This window comes from Erithacus rubecula, assembly GCF_903797595.1.
Source record: "Erithacus rubecula genome assembly, chromosome: 5".
NCBI lineage: Eukaryota > Metazoa > Chordata > Aves > Passeriformes > Muscicapidae > Erithacus > Erithacus rubecula.
The window spans coordinates 59854917-59879525 of record NC_136687.1 but is presented as its reverse complement, the minus strand read 5'-3'; the positions used below and the strand labels follow the sequence as shown (position 1 = coordinate 59879525).

The 24609-nt window shown below is 39.4% G+C and overlaps 1 protein-coding gene across 9 annotated transcripts in view; it reads right to left on the bottom strand.

Moving 5' to 3' along the window:
- Positions 1 to 1201: 1201 nt before the first annotated feature.
- SLC7A11 (solute carrier family 7 member 11) overlaps positions 1202 to 24609 on the bottom strand; it is a 63130-nt gene continuing 39722 nt past the window's right edge. For 6 of the 9 annotated variants that reach the window (XM_079306301.1, XM_079306300.1, XM_079306303.1 and 3 more), the window contains 6 exons: positions 14655 to 14778; positions 13446 to 13549; positions 12904 to 13000; positions 9895 to 10044; positions 8060 to 8237; positions 1202 to 3365 (listed from right to left, as the gene is read on the bottom strand). In XM_079306301.1, coding sequence (XP_079162427.1) covers positions 3298 to 3365; positions 8060 to 8237; positions 9895 to 10044; positions 12904 to 13000; positions 13446 to 13549; positions 14655 to 14778 — 721 coding nt within the window. In that variant the 3' untranslated portion in view covers positions 1202 to 3297. The remainder of the gene's footprint in view (positions 3366 to 8059; positions 8238 to 9894; positions 10045 to 12903; positions 13001 to 13445; positions 13550 to 14654; positions 14779 to 24609) is intronic. The other 3 variants (XM_079306305.1, XM_079306306.1, XM_079306307.1) reach the window with 1 other exon arrangement.

Genomic DNA, 24609 nt, shown 5'->3' with positions numbered 1-24609 from the left:
TTATATTGGATCACAAATATCATATTTAGAAAATATCAAAGCTTTGATATATATCACAACACTCTAGACATTCCTGTTGCAGGGAATATGAAGAGGATCCAAACTCTCTCTTAATAAAGTTAATCATTTGTTGGAAAAGGAGCTTTATCCATTTGAATCTTTGCACTTCAAGGAAAAATTATTTCAAAAGTTTCTTTGAATAAATAAAAAAGAAACAATAAATAAAAAAAGCAGGATCATACATATTCAGACAATATTTATATACATATAGTGAAAGGCACAAGAACCTTTGCCAAGCAAAGATTTTTTGGTTTGGTTTTCATTCAGATTGAAAAATATGGAAGATGTAGTGTGGTCAAAAAGCCTTTGCTGAAATTTGAATTGAAAATAAATAATTCTTATGGGGGAATTGTGATGCTCCACATTAGGAGATGCAAAGGCATGTCAGCCCCTTCAGAGGCTTCAGGTGCTGAACAGTTTCTCTGAGTTAAATTAAACCTCAGCAGTGTTTTCTACTCACATAAGATGTTAATTTCTCTTGCCTTCAGTGAAAAACAACAAATTCAAGGAAGAAAAACCCAGCAACAACCACCTAAAGAAAAAGAAATATATCTTTTGGCACATCCAGTTGATATAAAAGTCCAAAAGGCAAGCAGAAGGAGAACCACTGAAATTCTCCATAGAAATAGTCTCATTGGCCTAACCACCTCAAGCCCTAATAAGAAAAATTTTATATAAAGTCTATCCTTCAGCCTAGAAGAATTTCCTCTATGACTCAGAAAAAGAAATACTTAACAATCTTATAAGAGAACTTGATGCTTAGAGAAAAAATGTTTTTCCTCAATTTCTGAAGATAGGCCTCACTTTCAAGTGCAATAAAAAACCTTAATAGTGACTTTCATAATACAGTGGAAACCCAACTACATTATTTTGTACCATACTTGCATGTGCTAAAGAAACTAAACCTGAAATTAAAATCCTTCTGCATCTTCAAAAAAACAAACAAAAAAATTATTTTGCATGTAATTTTTTTCCTTCCTAAAATATAGAATTTCACAATCAACAAGTCCTAGGATCTCCCTCTTGACAAATTAACCCTTTACATGAACTAAACCTAGTAAAAATATGTTCACTGAATCAGATTTCAGAAACATCCCTAAACCTTAAAGACCACGATGAGAAAATGAAGCAACATTCATTTACATTTATGGAGCCCCTTTATTTCTACAAGTTAACACTGCCCACAATTCAACTTTCAAGTAATGGGGCACAACAGGAGTGAACACACAGGGATGAAAGAGTGTGAAAAAGTCGCATCCAGTGTCGCTCTGGAAGTGGTTCTGCTCTGGATCCCGTGCACTCTGCATTCCAGGGAGGAATGGGTTGGGTGCACTCCTGCAGGGTGCCACACAGTTTATTTCTGTGAGAGAGAAGGAGAGTTTGTGTACTTTGAAGATGCTCCATGACAACAGAAGCCAAACCATAATGAGCAGGGATGGCCTCAAAGGCAGAGCTGTGACTCAAATGTAAGTACCAAACAAACACATCCACTGTCAACACAAAACACTCTCTCCAAATGTCTGCCTAAAAAAAAAAATTATGCTAACACTAAATTACTGTAAACAGAAAACATTTAAAGAAAAACACTGTTTGCAAAATGCTTTCTGTGCCTTAAATTACTGCTCTTCTCCATAAGCTTGCATTTTCTTACTTTTGTAAAATTCCACCACAGAGATACAAAATCAAAAAAACATGTATACATTTAAGACACATTACTGTACACCTTTAAAGCAGTAGATATTCTGGATATGTACAACACACATACAATACACACTCTCCCTTTACTGTAGTGGTCTGGCTACTAGTTGTGCTTTTCTCCCAATTTAGGAGTTAAGTGTTGCTTAGTTCCATAAGAATTTTCATGAAACATGACTTGCTGAAAGAAGACAGCTCAAATAGTAGTGCATTCAATAGTTAGGTGCTATATTATTAGCAGAGTGATAATAAACCTTAACCTTAAGGTTGGGTAGTCATTAAGAGTACAAAACTCAATTTCTAAGTATTAAAAAACTTTTGCTATAGAATTATCTTTTTAAAAGGGCAACATTTCAGCTCGTATTTGAGCCAGCTCAAAAATTATTCTGGAGATGAATTTCATTTTAGTTTATTTTATCAGTTTTGAAGGCCTATCTCTGTTTCTGCTGAGATAAATCCATGAGAAGACATGGAAAGCACATGTTCCTCAGTGTTCCAAAGCACTATTAAATGGAGTGTGCTTGAGTGAAATGCCCACAGATCAGGCACATATCCTACTCAAATCAGCAAATCTGCTGTAGCCTGCCTTATACCTTATTCATAAAAAAGTATTGCATTCATTTTCATGTCTTTCCCATGTTCCCACCAACTGACATCTATTTCTGCCCACCAACACTGATATGAAACTTTAAAATCAGGTTTGCCTGACTGATAACTGCAGGACCATATGCTTCCAGATAGGAAATATTCATACAGCAGTGGAGGTGACCTTCCAGTATTTTGACTCATTTGAAGGTCATTGCTCAACTTGCTGGATTTTGTGTGTGTAGGTACACAAACACTGGCAAAACCAGTGATCAATTCCAGCCTGGTAAAAAAATATTAACATGCATAAAATTACTGCTAAAATTCCCGTGATAAAATCTTTCTGCCCCACTGGCAGAAATGTTAAAGTCCCAAAAGGTGTTTCTGTTGGCTGTGGTATAAGAAGTCTGGAATGAAGAAACCATGAGTTTGCCATCCCAAAGGTCTGGGGAGTGATCCAGAGAGTCAAAAGTCACATCAGGCTGCCAAACAGAGTGATGGGAAGAATGGACATGTGAAACTCAGCAGCTTTGCCTCACCCTTGCTCTGGTGAGAGTTGAGATCTCCAGGGACAGAAAGAAGGACACATTCTTCATGGCACACCCAGATATTACACATCACCTGAACCTATCTCCAGTGACAAGGCAAACAAAATCTCAGCTTGATCAACTTGCAGTTTGTTAAAATAAGACTCTGTACCAAAAGAAATAGCAAAGAGTTCCCTCGTAGCACAAGGACTTGCTTTCTACATGTAGACCAACCATATTAAAAAAAAAAAAAAAAAAAAAATAATGCTACAGCATGATAAAAGAGAATTCTGGTGAGCAACTTGTTCGGCCTCCATCACGACTGTGACTTGTTCCTCCAGTTTGCAGCATGTTAGGGAGGGGGATAAATCTCCCGACTCTTTTATTTCAGGTAGAAATCAAACACCAAGCCAAAAGCTGTACATGATGATCATGATTTTTGATCTTCCTCTGCTGGGATGACTTCCAAGAGGATTTGCAATGTTATGGTTACCTTGCCTGCAAAGATAAAAGTACACACATGGTCAGATTTTGCAGGAAAGATGAAGGAGAAGCAGGAAAATTATCTTAGTGGAAGCTACTTGCACATAGGCTTCAAACAGATCATATATATCACACATACATATATCATTTATACTCAAAATTTTCTTCTCTTTAACTGTTTTCTGTGCCTCTGATCCAAGGCTATGCATATGCAATAAAAATTGAAGGGTATGGTAGTATAACCTTATTCTATAGAAGTGTGCATGCTTTTAAAGGTTATTTTTTAAAAATTACTATTCTAAAAAAATTTAAAAATCATCCATCCAATCCAAAGTAGCTCCATGTTTTCTTTTTTTTTTTTTTTGACTCTGGGCATTTGTTCCCTTCTTGTGCTTTTGGTGGTTTTCATTTTAAGGTACTGATGTGCAAATGGCACAGTTAATTCACATATAGCACATAGAGTAAAAGAATATTTTCTTGCAATTTCTTTCACTTATCACTCTTCCTTAGTATTCTGTTTTAAATAAGCTGAAATTGTAAAAGAAAGTTTTGATTTTCCTTGAATGCCTGGCATGAATGTTGACATTGACACAGTGCAAAGCCAGGAGGGTAAAACAGTGCAACTCACAGAAGATATGAACTGAAACCACTTCTCTGACCTCCTGTCCAAGGCAGATTCTTGCATCCTTTCCTCTTTTCTCTGCATGTCACCAGCTCAGTGCAAAGCCAGGTTGCCCTTGGACTATAAAACTGACAGGGGCAGAGAGGCTGAGATTCTCCAGGCACTGCATTTCCCTCCCATCTGCCTTCCCTACCCCTAGTGGGGACAGAGCTGGGCTGAGCACAGCAAGGATGAAGCACAGGAGGAAAGCCAGCAGCAGGAAAACAGCAGGGCTTCACCCCTGCCATCCCAGCCCTTCCAGCTGTGAGGACAAGCACAGGGAAAAAGAGAATTTTGTGAAGCTGAGCAGTGGCTTGAAAGCTCTTGGGAAAGGGCACAGCAGCAGAGAGAAATCCTGAGCATCTCTAGAGCTGCCTGTGATTTTGTTCACCTAAGTGGACAGACCCAGCAGCAGCAGGACCTTGCCCAGTGCTGCATTTCCAGCAGCAGATTTTCTCTCTCCTGGGATGAAGCCACAGCAGAGCAGATGATCTGGGGGAGCTGGCATTCTTTGCATTTTTTTGTTTCAATGCACTCAGAATAAATCAGTATAAGGAGCATTTTCCCCTATGAAAATGTTCCAATCTGTTTGCAGCCAGTACCTCTATGTTGTCTGCTTGGAGCAGTAGCTAGTTACAGGACCAGTTTCACATTTGTCACAAGACAACATACCATAGCAGTGCAGATAACTTCCCCAGCCCATTTGAAATCCTAATTTTCCCTTTCTGAGAGGAAAATTCACTGCAAATGGGTCCCAGGGGAAAACCTTTATAAAAAAACACCCAGATCTTGTATCTACACAAGCACCACATAAAGTTTAGGTGAGGAAAGAAAGCAGGAATTTTATAGCATATATATGACTGGGCATGAAATCTGTAACAACAAAATGCTGAGATAATCTCCCGTGGATCCCACCACAAACTCAACAAAGAGAAGCAAATTGAGCACATAGCACTTTGCCCTAAGTGAGCAAGTGTCATCCTCTGCTGGTGCTAAATAACCCTGGCAGAGATATTTTGTTATATAAAGAGATCTCATTTCCAGCAAGGGGCTCAGTTACAAAAAAAAGTAGGATTCAACTTTTTACCTCCTCACAATTCAACCCAGTGCAGAAATAGATGCTTTAAGTGTGAGTATAAGGTTGGGTTTTCAACTGAGGAAGTGCAGATAGAGGCATTCTCCTGCTGGTGATGCATCCTTTTACACACTGATCTGCTGTTTAAGATTTGCTAGGCTCAACTTTTTTTATTAACACATTAGTTTTACAAAAAGCAAAAATACAGAGGTCAAATGAAGCCTGTACTAGCTGAAAAGTATTTGTCCCAGCACATCCGGTGCTACAGCAAAATTCCTTTGGAAGAGGAGAGTACAAAATGTTATTGTCATTGCAAAATAGCATCCCAGAATCTACACACCCTACAAGCTGTAAAGTTACCTTTTGTTCACTGCAGCAATTCTGTGAGGAGAATGGGGATAGCAAATGCCATAAGCACAGAACAAAGACTTTCAGCCTTGGGAGAGGATTCCTTGGTAATCCATTCCAGGGCTCTGCTAATGCAATCAGCCTGAAACTCCTTTCAGAAATACATGTATCTTGAAGCTGGCTCTTTTATCCCATTGCTCATTCTGGCTGCTCAATATCCCTTTTCTCTGATCCTTACAAAGCCTGTCAGGATATTCCTCTGCCCTTATGGGGGGCAAGTCTGTACCCATGGGGATTTGCACCTTATGGGGTTTGTGAGGCATCCCTCATTGCTGAGGCACAGCTGGGCAGCTGAACCAGTCAATGCCTCAAGAAGGGGACTTTTCAAAGCCCCACACCAGCTAATTTGGGCACCTGAAGCAACTTGGGGAAAAAAAAAAAAAACCAAAAAAAACCAACCAAAAAACCAAAAAACAAAAACAAGAAACAAAAAAACCTAAACAAAAAAAAAAAAGTCATATACCTTCTCACAGAAGGTTACCCAGTTATTCTGGCAAAATCTGCCTCTTAAATGACAGTCTCATTTTTTTATACTGTCCTTTACCTTGTGTCTGGAATTACATTTTCATGCCTATGTGAGGCATATTGTTTCAAGGTTAGAATATCAAGCTTGCAGCTGCCTAATTTCTTTTCTATATCTCACAGAGGTACCTTAAGTGAATTTATCCTCATTCAGTATCTTTTGTAAATGTTCTCAGGCTGAACAATGGTTCTCCCAGAAAAATACCAGTTTAATGACTCCACACAGAAGGTTTATTGCTTCTTCTTAGGGAAAAGAAAAATCTGTTTATTTCACAAGTAAATCTCCACTCTGCTCCACCTCAAAACTGCTAGGATCACTTTTCTGTCATTACTATTGTTATTTTGGGGATAATAACTGCAAAGCAAACAAGCTGCTTCCCTCACTGACTGGCTTCTGCTGCCTTCCCCTCTGAGCCAGTACACCATGCCCATCCATGGATATGACACAGGCACAAAGACTTCTTTCTAGGAGGAGAATTTTGTGCTATCTCAAAAGCCAGAAATTATTCACCTTCATTGTCACAGCTGGCAGAAGAATTCTCACATCCATCCAGTCTAGCTTAAAGAGAATATTCTTTCTCTTGCCTAAGTATTGCAGTTCAACACTGGCATCCCGTGGTCAGAGATTCAAGTAACTGTATTCCAAAATCTCTGAGACATGACAGAAAATGCCAAAAAAAGCTCCTGGATTTGATGAGATAAAAATTTCTAGACATTAAATGTCAAGACAGAAGAATTATAAACAGACTAAACCCCAGCTACTTAATAGAATGTCCTTCTGCACACAATTGCTTTAATTTGTACTGAAGATTTCTACCCATTCCCAGGACACTGCAAGTAATTTACAGGTTTTTTTGGCTATAAAATTAAGATTTTGCTAAGCTAGCCTAAACTAGCACCTTTTTCTGTAAATACTTTCTGCCCTATTGCCTATGGACTTTCCAGCATGTATTTGAGTGGGAAATTCACATATTCTACAGCAGATAGGATACAACTCCAAAACATATTTATATCAAGAAAATACAACTGGTTGTACTGGTAATTACATATAAAAGCACTGGTTTTTTTTTCTTGTGAGTAGCTCATTCTAAATCACCAATTAAGAATGAAGCACAGAAAACAATATGCACTTTTGATTCAGCATCTATAGAAATCAACTATTTTTAAAGATTTCACAGGTTGTTTTAGTTTTGCAGCAAAATATTTTTTCTTTTTGTTTTAATAAATTATCCATCATTTCTGAAATATTTTGCCACCAGTCTTATTTTATGTTTTGAATGTTCCCTTTATTTTGGAAGCCTATCATCCTGAGTAACAAAATGAAATGAGAATAAGAGCTATAATAAATGATACCGACTTCTAATTGGAATGCTCCAAATAATCCTTTTCTAACACATCAGAACTTCCACAAATCTTTTCAAAACCTTTCAGAAATGGTAGAGGAAGGATTCTCAGTGTATTTCAGGCATGAAATACTACTAGCCAAGTGACACTGAAGTCACTCTTCATGAAGCACAGCAATAATTTCCATAGAGGCATGTCAGCCATGGCATCACCTGGAGCCACTGCTCAGTGCATGCCCAACCTGCCTGAACCTTCCAGACACTTCCAGTCCCATTCCAAACACAGACACATGGTCTCAGTGGGGAACACCAAGCTCATCCTCTCACCACAGCTGTTTTGCTCAAGATTCCAAACAGATTCTCCAAGGAGGGCAGAACTGTCCTTAGTAGCACAGAGACAGGCTCAGGAGAAGATGGTGGTGATTTAAAAGGAATTAGATGTTTGTAGGGGAGAGAGAAGAAGCAGCATCAGTCATTTAAAATCAATCACTGGCTGAAGAGCAGCCTTGCTGTGAATGTACCTCATTAGTTAGGGGACATTGATTGCCCCTGGCAGAGCAGCAGGAGCACGTGCCCAAAAGCAACTTGTGCAGCTCCCAGCAGCTGAGAGCATCGATCCAAAGGATTTCACAACACAGGGAGAGCTCTGAGAAACTCCTGCAGCCAGCATGAAGGACAGAAGTCCCACACCAGGACTCACCCAGAAGCTTTCTGAACCACTTTGGCTTGTTGTCCCATACAATAAAGAGGTAGTAGGCAGGAATGCCAGTCAGGGTTATTGCAAATCCAATCCCTGTGTTCACTGGGTCAGAGTAAAGTGACAGTGCAACCATGAAGAGGCAGGTGAAGGAAAACAACGCTGGAATAAATAGAGGAACCTGAAAAATAACCACACAAAGAACCATTCAATAATAAGGTCAATGTAAAGTAATGACTAAGGCATTTAACTTCCCATGAAATGTAAATTGGATAAGACCCAGCAGTACAGGACAGTTCTGGAGAAATGAGGGTGTCTAGAGCAGGCACACAAAATGTCAGTGACTGCAGAAGCCACTGCAGTCTGCTGTAGCCTACTGCTATGCAGTGAGTACCACAGAAGTCTCTTAATTACACTCTAAAACACTCCAGCACTTCACTTCCCTTAAAATGTAAGGACTGTAAATAAGTTAAATAGTAAAAGTCCTTCCTCTAATCCCCCAGCATATAAGTAAGCAGCTCTAACCACAGTAAAGATTTCCTTTTTGATAATTACCCATTAGGAAACATTTTAAAACACAACCAGGAGCTCAAGTCACCTTTTGAAACTATTAAGAGCATATTGATTTTCTTCCTAAGGTAAAAATCAAAATCTAGCAGGAAGACAGCAAATTAAACAGCAATTTGACTAGTGATAAAGATATTTGATAGTGTTATGCACCTGATACCCATTGAAAAAGCACTTTCTGACTGTATGACTGATAGCACTGCCAGTGTCACTGTTGAAAACACACAAAGTAACCATGTCAAATTTATTTGCTCAATTTTCAAGAACACCAATACAATCACTCTCCTAGCAACTCTCTGAAGGAAATGCCTAAAGGCATGGCTTATGAGACATTAAGTGTAATGGAGAATTGAGAATTCCTTGGAGATTGTTCTCTTCCTTTCATGCCTCAAAGCATTACTGTTCTTCTTTTGTGCACTGTCAAAACATTCTTTTTTTTAATCAAAGCAAAATAGATTGTACTGTTCACCTCCTTATTTACTAATATATCTACAAGAATGCAACAGTACACATTCTTAGTTCTTCACAAAATACTCTTCTTGGCAGCATCTGAATAGGAATATATTTCTCAGTTTTTGATGATGGATATTATCTTTCTGGATACATAATGGGACAACTTACTTTGCATGATGTTACTTAAAACAAGAAAAATAACAAACAGAACCAAGGCCAAAACAGCTACTATTCAAGGGACCATTAATATTTTCTGTCTGCAAATCCACAGCAAGTGTCAAATATTACAATAATCACACTAACCACTTATTTGCATGCTTGATATTGGATATGCAGTGATGTAAATGCTCTCTCTCAAAAATTCTGATGCTTGAATAACTTTTTGGTGGTAAAATTATCCAGGCCTTTATCAAAGGAGACATTAAATAGAGGTCTGGCTGAAAATCAGGTTGGCACATGTAACCAAAGTCTGAACCCTCTGTGACTGCACAGGGCTCAAGGTTTTTTCACAGGTATTTTCACATAGCTTACATCACACAACCTGAATACAACAGACAGGCAAAACTGAGCAAACACCTCCATCTCAGCACAACAGCCACCCAAACATAGGGAAGAGGCAAGAAATTTTTTTTCCAGAATGGAACAGAGCTGAGGACCTTGCAGGAAAACTCTCAGTATTCACTGCAAAATACTGTTTTCTCTCAACTCTGTTTTTCCTGAAAAAAAAGCTTGTTACATCAGGAAATGCTCCCTTGCTGTCTGACTACAGGATGGACAGGAGGGAGGATTCATGTAAAAGAGTAGAGAGCAGATGTTACCTTGAAAGGACGAGGCATATCAGGACGTTTATATCTGAGATAAATCAACCCAGCAACTACTAGTCCAATAAAAAGCCACCTGGCAAAGCTGAGGAAATTCAAGAGGCTGTAGAGATCCCCATTGAATAACATTATCATTGTGAGAGGATGCTGCAAAAGAAATTCAGAGCATAAGAGGGGTTTAGCAGATCGATCTCTATTATTTTACAGCAGGGATGTCAAATTTTCCCCCAGGGACAAGCTGCACAGCCCTATGCATACACCTGAGTGCCACAGGCTTGCCTCTGTCATGAAATCAGGTGTGTGATCAATGTCTAGCTGTCCCCTGAGACCATTTTGGATCAATATATACCTGCCCTAGGTGGCCACACATAGTCAATACAAATCTGTCCCCCATGACCTAGACAAAAAGACACAGGCACACTGCACCACCCAAGTGCTGGAGCATCCAGGGCAGCATTCCCATGGGTTATGAGCTCACTGCAGGTCTACTTGCTTGTTGCTGATGCAAATGATAAGAATAGTTAAATTTTGGTCACATCTGATCTTTTGAAAGCAGAGGTTTCTAGTTGTTTTGTGGAAGGAAAAAGTCTTTGTCCCCAGGATCCAAAGGGGAAGTGAGCAAAGAGGGCATGGCAAGGGACAGTTCCACACCATGAAATGCCAGCTGGGCACACTGGGCTGCCACCAGCTTGGGTTTGCCTTTCACACTTGCAGAGAATGGACTTACTGCACATTGTAAATGCAAATATTTATAAGCAGAAGGAAGAATTTAGCTGTCAGGCAGCTACTGAAGAGCAAGGAGGAGAGGGGACAGCAGAATAAATGCAGTTCCTCATAGAACAGCTAGTCTGAGATACAAGACTGAGGCAAGCAGAAGGTCATGTATAAACTAAAGTGTTTTGTCATGAGTTAGATGGTTAGTGAAGGCTACATGTAGTAGTATCTGGACAGAAAATGTCCTTGCATTTGGGCATGAAGGAGTAAGTCAAATTCACCAAACCCCTCTTTCTTCATCCAGATTCTGTAAGTGAGAGCCTTCAGGTTTATAACAAGGCAACAGGTGGAATCAGCTGCAGATGCAGTAAAACACTGAGCTAAATCATTAGACAAAGACTAACTTGTATTATTTATCTAGATTCACAGCCTCTCTCTCCTTTTTTTCCAAAGCAGTGCAGACAACATGGATTTAAATCAGAGGGATCAATATTTCAAATGTGTGTCTCTGGCCTCCAACCTCTAACAACTTATAAAGTGCTTGGTTCTGACATACAGATATTAAGCAAACTCCTATGTAAATGTCAAGGGAAATTGTGCCAGATTTCTTCTCTACAGACTCAGTAGAGTTTAAAATCTCAGTTACAACTATAATGCAAGCTATATACAATAATGCAAGTGAAGGACAGCTATCAAGAAAAAAACACAAGAAAGCAGGATTACAATCAGATTTCATGATTTCTATGAGTTACTACCCACATCTATCAAATTCCTCACACTGCTGAGGAATACTTCTGGTCCAGGTAGCTCAGTGAATGGTCAGACTGGGAAATTTCTCTAGCAACATACACACATAAACAGATTTTTTTAATTTCAAAAAAAGGTGTTGGTTGGGTTCATTTTGCATTTTAATTTAGAAGCCTCAAGCACAACTTCGTTTTCTGTTTATTCTCAAAAGCTCTTTCTTTTCTTACAGTGTGCAGAGCTTGGAAGGAGAAATAAAATAGGGAAATGCTGAAATTACTATTGATGTAGAATGTGTCCTGCCACTGCTCTATTTGCAATAAGGTGAGCTAAAAAATTGCAATCTTTAAAGGAAAGACATCTTCAAATGAGAATCTGACTTTTTCAAAGGAAATCAATGCACTGGTGTAACAGGACCATATGCAATAGCAGAAAATGTCTGTGAGAAAAAGAAATAATATATTAATACATTTTGTGCATTTCATTCCACAAAAATATAGTCGATGTAATTTATCCAAAAGGTATGACTATACCCAAAGAAATAAATGCAAACTAAATGTTTGTTGAAAATTAATTTCATTACAACATTCCACCATAATCACACTGCCTAATTTTCAAAATTTCAAAGCCTATAGCTATATGTACACATACAAAATTCAATAATTCAGCAGTGAGTTTATAGGCATCCATAGCAAAAGCCAATTTAAATTCCACAAGCATTTGCTCTTACTAGCATTGATTCATAGGTGCATCTTTTGCTTTGGCTGTATGTCCCTAAAAATGGCAGAGGCCTATCCAGATACACTGCAGTCATTGATCCCAAAAGAGGGGCTGAACACCCATGATTATGAACACTGCAAGTTAAGTGAAAATCCTCCTGGCACTGTGAAATCTGAACTTTGAAGCTGGTATTTTGACATTTAGTCCTAACATTTTATCATACAAATTAGTCTACAAAGCTAACACATGGCCAACATTTACCTTTGCTGTTTATTTTAGAAGTCAGTAATAGGATTTCCACTAAAGCACTAGTGGTTTTCCTTAGAAAATTCATAGATTATTTCCCAGGCACATGTTCTCTCATTTTTTAATCACCACTATGCTGGACAGCTGAGGTTTCCCCTCCATTATCTTAGTTGCAAAACTGTTTGCATTTTTTACTATAAGGTTGCTACCTTAATAAGGCTTTAGGGCACTCCCAGATGCTGGTGTTTAGTACAACTTTCAGTTAACTGAATTCCTTTTTTGTTTGTCTAACTGGAATTTGTTTCTGTGAAAGGAAACTAGCCCATCAGTAGCTAGTTCTTAGAATTTCAGAGCAATAAGATATGAATTAGATTGCAGAGATAGGCAAGAAAGCAAGGAGGAGATGATAGCACGAGAACAATCCCCAAATCTCATTCCTTTTTCTCCTGTCCTCCACCCTGCCCAAAGCCCATGTTCACATTAATAAATGAGGCTCAAGCAGTGCCCAAATTCTGTCTGAATCCTCCAGAGCAAGGCTGTGATATGAATTCCAGTGCAGGAACATTTGTTTGTATGATTTACCAAAACAATGACAGCTGGCAGAGGAGTGTGCTTGCGGACATGAATCATGGAGAGAATTTCTGGAAGGTGACCCTCACGGGATGCAACGAAGAACATCCTGTGGGAAACAAATGTGGACAGGCTTTAAATGTGCTCATTACTGTGAATATGCTCATGAAAGGCACAGAGCAGAGCAGCATTTCTTAGTCTTGTTTGAGGTGTTCTGAATGAAAGCATTTGCAGGAGAAACCCACACACAGAAATCAAAACCACCTATGAAGGTATTCCTTGATTAGTGTTTGGAGAGTTAATAATTTTTCTCCAGTTTTCCTCCTTTATGTCAAAAAGCAGCCATTTATTAAGGGCTAGCCTCAGAGAGATTAATTTCCAAACCATTCAAAGGATTTTAAAAATAGTACACTAAATAAAGAAAAAGCCCTACACCTGGTAAACAGTGCAGTAATTTACCATAGCCTGCTAAAGGAATGAACCCTACTCTCCCTCCCCCTTGCTTCCATACTTTCAGTGTGTCTCCTACCCCCAGGAACATCAGCAGTGCTCACCTGGACACTGCAAAAACACCACCATTCATAGATCCAAAGCAGGAGAGAGCAACAAACACAGGCACAGCTAAGGAAAAGTCTCCCATCAGTCGTTCAGCAAAGGTCTGTTGGGAAACAGAAACACACAGTGGTTTTTCATGAAATGGGAAAATAATAATTGTCCTCTATTAACAAATATCATGGTGTTAGTTACACCCCTTCTCTGATTCCTCACTGAAAACTCTGCTGTGCATTTGTTGCCTCTTTTGTGAGAGCACAGCTACTACAGCTAAGCTGAGGGCATGGAAGATCTCCTGCTGAAGCAATGATGAGGAGGTAGAATCAGGCCCTGCCTCTTGTCAGTTTAGACCATTATGGCTCCAAAGAAGAAGTTTGAAGTGATCAAAGTCTGATCTTTTTTCTACAGCCTTCATTGCACTCAGCTGGTACTACCCAGTCCATCCACTCAGACTTTAGTGTTTTAGGTTAGCAGAAGAGCCCTAACTGGAGTTTGGGGCAACATGCATAATTTTTGTCATGTTTATAAAATAAACATTTCTTTCTAGACCTCCCATTAGCTACAGAATTTGGTCATTTATCAAAACTCATGTCAACTGAAATAGCCACAGGCAATATCACAACTGGAAAAGGAATGGGATTTTTTTATTTCCTCATTGTGACTCAGATACCATAAATATAAAAATCAATGTCATCACCACAATTCAGCAAGAACAATCAAAGCAGTATTTCCCAGCCAGGTTGTCTTGCAACTCTTTCCCAAATGAGCTCCAGCATTCACAGCAAGCCCCTTCCCAAATACTCAGGACAAACATTGTGCAGAGACAAAGTTACTGTATTCTGCCACACAAGATAGCTCAGAGCTCTCTCTTCCATAAATATCTGTAATTCCTGCTTCCCAGGAGCTGAGCTAACAATCTAGCTCTGAATTTCTCAAGCATGTACTTGGCTATGAAATTTAAGTCCTACTGACTTTGTTATAAGAGGTAAATAAATACTGTCCTTTGTTACATTATAAATGCTACTGAGGATCTGAAGTGCAATCCCACTTGTCAGTCAAAAATCAAATTTCTCAGGGATGCTAATAAATTCTGCCAAACTAAAACCTGGCTGGATGTGTCCACCCAATCTTTTTCCCCCCTGAAAAGAAGAACAATACCAACAAACATAACTGCAGCAGGAAGATCTTTGCATTTTTCTTCTGTAACTTACCACTGCTACAGCTTTTGAAAGCAGCAATTCCCCAGCACTGATTGTAGTGAAATAAGCCACGTTTGTTAACACATAGCCAACTGTGACGATAGTCATTGAAATGCATATTGCCAGGGGTATGTTTCTGAAATACACAAGGCAGCTCATTATTTTGCAATCTGGTTGCTAATCCCTGAACATGAAACAAATAACATGAGAAGAAACCACTAATCATGATGAGTGCATATTTGGTGATCCCAAAATACCATCAGTAGAAATTACTAGTAAAAAAAAAAGGAATAAACAAAACAGTCTAGAGGAAGGAAATAGGTTCATAATGAAGAGGTGAGAAACCATTTGGGGGAGGAGTTTTTTGGGGACACCAAGGAGATTGTGGGCCCTGTGCTTCCCATTGATCCCCCACTTCCCATTTAAGTTCCCCACTCAGATTGACTGCAAGCTGAACCCAAACACCCAGAGGTGTTTGACATCCTCCCCTGGATATCAAAACATCCAAAAATTCTGCCCTTTCCTCCTGGGTGCATTGCTTCCTTTACACACATCCAGTGATCTCTCTCACTATTCAGGGGAACATGAGAGCAGAATATGGCACAGAAATGGAAACAGCACAAATTTGTAAATTTAGCACAGCACAAATGGTGTGGAAAAGAACAATCCCCTGCCATCCTAGCTAAATGACAGAATAACCAACAAATATAAAATAATGCCAAACTTTTATACAGCATGTCCTTCTAGTCAGAAAAGCAGAATTATTTCTGTTTTAAAAATGAGGAACAGAGGCACAAATAATTTGTCCAAGGCCACACTGCAAGCAAATGTTTGAGCCAGGAGAAAAACCCAGATGCCTCAAGTGTCACTCTGGTCTCTTTCCACATAACATTATTGATATCCACATCACACCAAGAAAAAACTCAGACCTGAAATTAACCCTGTAGTTCCAAGGCTGAGAGTGATGGTTCCTATGGTCCCTCTGAGGAGAGCTGAGCTCCTCTTTCATGGCTGGTTCCCTACATCAAGGCTGCTTTTGGAGAGGTTTCCATGTTTAGAGGAGGTCATCAAAGCAGGTGGAAGAAAGGCAAGGCAAAACTAGGAATTCTGGTATTCCAGAGTCACCAGCACGTTTCTAGAGGACTACTGTAATCACCTCAAAGGAAAAGGCATGTTGAAAACCAACACAAAGATCCATTCTTTCTGATATTTTTCTCAAAGAAACACAGCTGGGTAAGAATTTAAAGATCTTCTTCACTACCAGTCCTTATTTCTCCAACAGATCCTTCACATCAGTATAGAGCTGAAAACAAGCTCTAACCTGAGACTGAATAAACAAATATATTTATAAATAAATAAGCAAAGCAGGACAGTATCATTGTTGCACTCTTGCCCACCTCAGAAACCATGGTGTCAAGTGCTCCCATTAACCCTGACACACAGGCAGGTAAGAGGATCATGCCAGTAATGTAACACCAAATCTGGGCAGACATCATGATATGCATTAAACCACAGCTACCCCATGCACACATCTCAGGTGAAAAAACTGGAAAAAGGGAAACCAGTCAAGGATGTTGGTGGGGAAGGTGACAGCAGGGATTAGAGAAAGAGCCCAGAATACATGTGCTGACCTGGAAAACCTACAGGTATGGACACAAGAAATACTGCAGCTCTGTGTGGTGATAATATATGCCAAAATGGGGTTTGTAAGTCAATTATCAGATATATTGCACTCAGTTAAGTTAAGCTGCTTTCCTGACCTGGGTGTAAATTGAATTCAATCCTCTTAGCATCTCATTCAAGGTGGGGATACATGGGTTTAAAGCCTCTCAGAGCAGGTATTTTATCTGTATTTTCTGCATCGCAGATTAACGCTTCAAGCACCAAACTTTTGGGAAAATGAGCCCTGACTCCAACCTTAAAAAGAGTGTTTGTAGCAAAATACAACAAATTTGGAATTTTTTCACAAATATCACTTAAATGACTGAAAGCACATCTCTAAACTTAACAGATTATCTTTGTTAGTTCTAACTCTTACTAAGCACCTTATATTCACATCGAATTTAAATCCCAGTTTAATTTCTATTCAAAACTCTGGGGTAGGAAGGTGTGGTGTGAATAATCATGCTTCAAAAAAAAAAAAAAAAAATCACACTCAGAAGAATAAAATCCCTAAACAAGCCAGAACTAGTCAGGAACCACTACTCATTAAAAAACCTGCAAATCATAACCCAGCCTGGAGCAGCACAAGGGATGCTGTGCCTTCTAAGCTCCCAATTCCCTGTTGGAGGGAGCAAGTGCTCAGGCTGCAGTGCCTTTTGTCTCCTGGCAGCTTTCAGAGGGCTGTGTGTGCCTGCACAACCCTCCCAAGTGCTGCTTATTACCCTCTGCTGCCAGTGACAGATTTAGGCAGAAATAAAAGGCCAGTTTTGAGATTTCAGGGATGAGCAATGCACTGTGGCTCGTTTCTCACTGACACCTCTGCTCAGATTCACACTTGGACCTCAAATCTCCTGAAAACACAGGCCCACAGGTAGGAACCATATGCAGAACCACTGAGTGAGGGCTTTAATTGTGTCTTTTCCATCCAATTTAAGAGACAATTTGCAACAGGATCCCATTATCAGACTCTGCTGTGAACTACAGTCTCCATGCTAGAATTAAAGATTTAATGCCATTAGCAATAAAAAATACCTCCTTTCCCTGAAGGATCACTGTACCAATTTTCTTGGAATATTTTAGATATTCTCCAGACTTCCAAATCTTGTCTCTAAATGAGAAAAATCATACCTAGGTTCTATTCTCCATTAAACTGCTACTTTTGATACAGTTTCCACCTTTTCACTTCTGCATTCTATGAATCACACACAACACAGGGTGCCTACAACACTGATAAGCCATATTTCTGATGTAAAACAAATTCACAGCTGCCTCACAGCTAGCTGAGACTTTTGGACTAGAGAGAGAAAATTCAAGAAAAAAATTTTATATTTTTAAAGATTATGATTCATTAAAGCTAAAACTTCTAATGGGTAACTTGACCATATTAATAGGACATTTCTTTGGGAAAAAATCTTAGAAGAGAACACAAATCTCATCCTACTGATAAAGATCTCAGAATGGTCAACTGAACTCTTTCCAGATTTTGGCACTCTTAAAAAAAAAATAAAATCTAATCATCCACTGCTCTTCCCATAGCACCAAAGCTTGGCAGAGAAAGAGCAAATTTATCACAAGAGCAAATTTATCCAAATAACCTGACACTGGGGAAAAAAAAAAAAAAACAAACCACCAAATACAGAAAATGGCAAGAGAAATTTAATATTCCCAGGGCTTCAGTGCAAGACTGGAATACACACATGCTTGCTTTAATAAGTGCTGTGTTCCAGAGTCCAAACTGTGTCTCACCATTCCCAGGAAGTCACTCCATGAGCTGTGGCAATCCCAAATCCTGGACAGCCAGCAGTACAATTTGATATAAACTCACTTATGCCTGACATGTTTTTCATGTAAAAAGCAGCCTATAACACAACACATTACACTGAAGGGATCAAACAATCCTCACCATGTCAACAGGTGAAAAAACTACAATCTCACCCATCTGCTAGGAGAAAAGGCAGATGTAAAACTTCAGAGGAGGTCACCTCCCAGGACTGAATCAAAGAGAGACAAAAGGGGTGGGAATCATCACAGCACCTCTCAAATCCACATATTTCTGCATGCTAACCAATGTCTCAGCAACTGCTGACTGCAGTGACAAGCTATTATTATTTTGTTTATTGAAGTGAAGATTCCCATCAGCAAACCATCTCTTCCTTTCACTTCCTCCCAATATGTTCCATCCTTATGCTCCAGATCAGAGGAACTTGCAGCCTGTGGGCTTGCAGATTAGACAATATTCAATTACATAACTGCCCTTCATCATCCTGTGATCTTTTTTTTATTTTGAGGAGGAATGAAAGAAAGGAAAGCCCAGTCATTAAGCTGCACTCTCGTTTACACCACCACATGCTCCATGGATGCTACTGCTGGAGTGAGTTTTAAAGGGCTCCCCTTACTCATTTCCATGCTTTGATTCCACATCTCTTACTTCAGAGACACAGCAGCATGACACGGGGATAAAAGAGTGAAGAATCAGGCTACAGTCTGCATTTAAAAGCCTTCTTGCCTTCTACCACCTAGTAAGAGAGGAAAAGAGTTTCTGGTGTGTTAATTACTTATTTTCTGCTCAGTGTTTGACTTCATTGGTTCAGATTATAATTGCTTACAGTTCATAAATAGGGTCTTCCATGACCAACTGACTTTAAAGGGTGATACTGTGTTACCACTGCCCTGCAAAAGGCAGGAAATTTTAATAACTTCTCAGATGTTTTCAGCACTTTTTCCAACAGGTTTTCCTCAAAAACTAATTAGCATAAACACTGCCTTGTTTTAAGACTTGGGTATTAATTGCACAGGGTGACACTCTTTTCCATGAAACATCTTTCAGGCAAACCCTCCCAGCTCAAGTCTCAAGGAGCAAATCTGTCCACAGCCCTTGAGAAACTGGGAATAGTTGTTATGCCTACAAGGGGATCTGCTTTATTTTAATAGAGATTTGAAGTGGCTATAATGTCTTTGCGTACAAATTCAGGTTGCCAAGCAAGACCTGACCAGGGTGCTCATTTATGTCATGGTCCAAGCCCCACCCTGTCAAGTCAACACCTTTTATGAAGCATCTTTCTTGGAAGAGCAGAATGGATCACTCTGAAACTTGAACTACCAGCCAGACACTCCTCACGGTCAAGCAGGATCCTGAATCATTTTGCATGGAGTGGATAGCACTACTGGCATTTCCAAAGAAAACTGTGCCAACACAGCAGGTATCAAAGATGACAGCTAAATACACAAAGGACTTTTGAGATTAAATAAAGCACTAAATATTAGTCTGTCTCTGCTAAGCCATTTCTTGTGCAGCAAGCATGTGAGCACTGTTAGGAGCCAGAAACTGAGCACAAGAGGCAGCAAACAGAGCTACTGTGGGGGCTAATTTTAAAAATCTTTTTAAGAGAAGAAGTGGAATACAGACTTGAAACATAAAATATTTATCACTCCCTGTGATTTCTCAGTCAGCTCTATTTGCATAAGTACACCAAGTGCCAGTGTTCAATATCTCCATGTTACCTCAGTTGCAAACTTAGTGTACAAAGTTTACAACTGTTTCCAAAGACATGTGAATAACCAAATGTGGTTTTTATTTTGCACTGTAACTTGACCCCAAGTTACACCCCTCCTGAGAACCTGAAAGTCCCAAGGAGCTTGCTTTTCTTTCCTACTGCTATAGTCATACCTGCAGGGAACTAGAACTACCCTAGGAACCAAAGTTTGCTTATCCTTAGAGTCTGGGAGGCCAGGTGCCTGGAAAATGCAGGATCTATAGCAAAGGATCTGCATTTTGCATTTCAGAACCTGAAATGGTAATGAAGATGCCCAGAAGACCATGGTTATTTATTTAGTGTATTGCAATAAAAGTGAGGCTTAGGTTTGACCTGTAGTTAAAAGTTTCTCTTCCACTCTCACAAAAGCTTGCCTTTTGAAAAACAGCATAGCCTAAATTCAGAGGATTCAAATGCAAATATATTGTCACTCCTGAGTTTGATGAATGACTTCTATGTTTCTCTCTTACATCATCATTTAACATCACCCTCCTTTTATTTCATTTGTGGGAAACCTTAAAGTCCTCGAGGAAGTTCGTGACCTTTTCCACCAGAGGGACAAAATCTCAGATTTTACCTTTACTGTCCAGCCCTCTCCCAGCCAGAGGATGAGGGGAGCACCTCTGCTCCCTCAAAAAGCTCCAGCATTTTATTTTCTTCTGATGTGTACTTGTTGGAAGTGCTCCCAGTACAGCCAGTAGTGTAGATTATGGTGAGAAGCCCTAGTAAACCACAGTGCTTGCCTGGAGAAAAGGAAGTCATAACAACAAACCTGACACAGGGTTGAAAAAACAAAACTCAGCCTGCACCCAGCTCCTTTATGGAAATGAAGGGGGCAGAGGCACAATCCAAAGCACTTCCTCCAAGCTGCTTTATTTAGCATGTGATAGTGGGTCTAACTTACTCTTCACTGCTCCATACCAGCACATACCTCATTGCCAGACTCAAATAAATGTGAAAGGGAGGAAGCAAAGTAATTGTGCATTAAAACTAGTTTAATTTATTACAGCAGGCTCTCGTGGGAATTTAAAATTATTAATTCCCTGAGCACCTGATTTATGGACAGAGTCTACTTTCTCCAGACAGGATCACTTTTCTTAGGGAAGATGGACCACTGGCAGTAGCAGGCAGTGGGGGAGTGAGGGATATTTAGAATTATAAACAAGGGAACCTGATCTGGGAAATGTGCTGGATCAGGCCACGTAGCTGAGAAACCTAAACCATCATCTGCTGCATAACAGTGTCATGGCAAGGGAAAGAGATTACAGTGGCTGTGAAAGCAATCCCACTACTTTCTACTAATTCTACTGCCTACACTGATGATATATATGTTCCTAATTTGGGCCAGGGCAAATGGCAGAGCAACACTTTGAGTAATGCAAGAGAACAGGCTGGCAAAGCTGCTATCATGCCCAAAATGAGCTGCTCAAGCTCACAGCCTGGCAATAAGTAGCCTGAATACAAAACACCTCACCCAGTTCCAGGGGAAGGTACAGGAAGGAATGCTACCCCCTCAACCCCTCTAAAAGCTGGATTTTTTTGGGAAACATCACTGGTAGCATATTAATGACTCCATACAGTAATAAAGGAAGGTAAATGCTTAGGTGCACAGAGGGAAGAGAATATGTCTCTGTATGTGCATAAATGGAGCCAGATTTTTCATACTTGCTAAATTCCTTGACATTTAATTTTGAGCAGGAGAGTTTCCACAATGCCAAGGATCATAAAGGAACAATTTGCTGCTGTATGTTACCATTGATATTTCAGCATGAATGAAAATTGCAGCATTTGGTGATGAAAAGAGCAGCAATTTGTAATAAGGAGCACCATGGAAACTGAAATATCATTTACCAAGACAGGCTCTTCTTCTGAAAGAATTCAAAATGAAAAAATGGTAACTTCAGGTGCCTTAAAGCATTAGCATTTTTAAAGATACAAAAAGGTGTAAATGAAATTATAAGGAGATGTCTTAACAATACTGCACTGCCATGAAGGTGCCATCTGGCAGATAAATTGTTTTCTCTGCAGAAAGCAGGGAAATTATGGTCTTGCTAAGGACAGCCCAGCAGACTGCCTACAGATGTGGGACAGCCCACAAAGCACACTGAAATAACTCTGTAGGAGTTCTGAGAGAGAACAGAAATGAAAAAAACTCCAAATGTGAGCTCAAATATGCCTTTGCAGCACACAGTAACTGGAAGCACTTGAATGGAGTTCAAATGGGAATATCAATTCTTTCTATTTTATTGCCTTCTGTGCTTTGAGTAAGGAAATAGAAAGCTGAAATCCTCTCTCACTAAACCTTCATAATGCTGAAACTACAATCACAGGCATAGGAGAAAAGATCATCCTTCTCTTTTTTGATAAAGTTACATAATGAAGCAAAATATGCACAATTTTCCAAATTATCAGTAAGGCTGAGGTTTCCTTTTTCTGTGTTTAAACTGAGAAATCTTAAACATAACCTTAAACATAACCTCAGAGAGCTAATCCTGAAAATCTGCTGCAAATCAAGTTCCCTGCAGCTGGTAGTGAGATGGAATAGCCAGACTTATTAGCCTATTTCAATTATCTTGGACAGTATAATCCATGAGCCTCAGGATTTTAAGGCTGACTATCTTTGCAACTACACATTGCCCAGTGTACCCTCTGCCCTACTCTTTCATACTAAAATCTTCAAATGAAAGTGATACTGAGGGTTTATACTGAATTTACCACACTATCTCTTACCCTGACCCATAGCATCAACAGGACAAATTTTTGTGTTAGTTTAGCAATACTGCTTGCAAGACATTTTTTCAGCAACCAAAATAAGCACAAAGCAAATGGCAGCATTTGGGCCTCTGTGGGCAAAATTATGTTCTTAAAAGCAGAGAAAACTGGGGTCATTCTTAGTACAGAATTGTGACTTTGCCAACATTTAACACCAAGGTGAGGTAGCCTACAGCTTGGATCTATTAATGTCTGGGATAGCCTGCAACTAAGGAAAAACTTCTCTTCATGGCTTTCACAACCACCAAGCAAGAATCCTAAAGCATTTCTGCTTATTTTCACATCTATTGAAATATTTCTTCTTTAGACTCACAAGCAGCTTATCCTCTAATGGGAGTTTTGCCCAAGGAAAAGGAATTCCATGGTCTTCTATGCTCCTTGTGGATAAATCTTGACTTTTATTTGGTTTTACTTAGCAACTCTTTTTTCTTTTAATAAAAAGATATGACAAACTAGAAGTGCCTGACATTCCTTTACAGTGTTGGATGAATGTAAATTTTCTTTCCTTTAAAATATCCCCACATAGAATTAAACCTCTTGTCATATCAGAGTGCTCCTATTCATTATCCATTCTCATGGTCTGTGGGGGAGATCTCTAAATTGCTGTTAGGTCCTTTGAAATTATGATATCAAAACTATTCTTGTAAGGGATTTTCCATTCCACCATACTTCAAAAAATTAAATAATGTTATTATATAGTCCACTTTTTCACAATAAACAAAACATAATGACAAGGTGAAGATGCAAATAACAGCACTTGTTCAACAGCAAGGGTTACAATTGAATGAAGATTGACATAAACCACAGCACTGCAACTTGTGAAATGCACATTATTCACTTCACAGCACCATTGGAGTGTTAATAATCTCATATAAATCCTCTTGGCTTACATTTCATGGATATAGACTGTATTGTAATTCAAATTACTAAAAACCCTAATAGTCACTTAGTTATAAGTGAAAATATATAAATAAAATATCACTGTCACTATATGTTTAAAATTCCAAGATATTCACAGCCAAATATCAACATGTAAGTTGACCAGAATTTACTCCCAGAACATCTGCACACCCATAAGCACTCACATAAAGCAGCCACCATGCAGTGAAGGGGTGTGCAGGGGAATAAGAATCTTAGCATTCACTAGCTAAGATCATTGCTCCTCTGATGGAAATTCTGCTGTAACACAAGAAAGGATGTGCTCATCTACAGGAAAAATGAACAAAGCCAAATTGTCTCATTTTGATATGACTATTACATATTTTAAACACAAGCCAGCAATCTCACTGCTGATTAAAGATGAACAATCAGACAAGAGAACACCATTTAATGTCTCATACAAAAAGGCTGTGCCAGAGTAAGTTATTGTGCTGGCTGAACTAAGTGGAACACATTCCTTCTCTTGTGTGTGCTAATACCATTGCAATTGGAATTTTGACTGTGCTGTTCTAAATAGTAACTACTCATGGTGACATGGCACATGTTAATGACCCTTTGTGCATTATAAAACTCCATTCTTATCTGCATGACTGCAATAAACAGCATACCGCCCTTGCAATTTGTGTTGCCCATTGCTTTGGTTGTATTTTATTATCTGATTTTGTATCTTATCCCAGTAAGAAATGCTGTCTTGCTTTCTCTGACAGTCATCTCACCAGCTCTGTCAGATGGTGCCAGCCAGCATCAGCCTAATGGTGCTCCAATAAAAGATGTGCTGCTAATGGCAACCAAGATGCTGCTGCCTGTGCTGGTACAACACCCTGCTTACCCAACACTGCCCTGACACCTCATTTTTGAGGCCCAGCATTAAAGAGAAAAGGAAATAAAAAGTGGCAGAAAAGGGTCATCCCCTTCTGGCTCCAGGAGAGGATGCACCACATACAGATCACAAAACTGCACTGTAAATTGAAGCAGCTGTCACTGCCCTACATGACTAACCATGGGTAGTGGGGGGGCCTTGCTTTCACAAATACCAGGATAAATGGTGTGAGACCACTTTT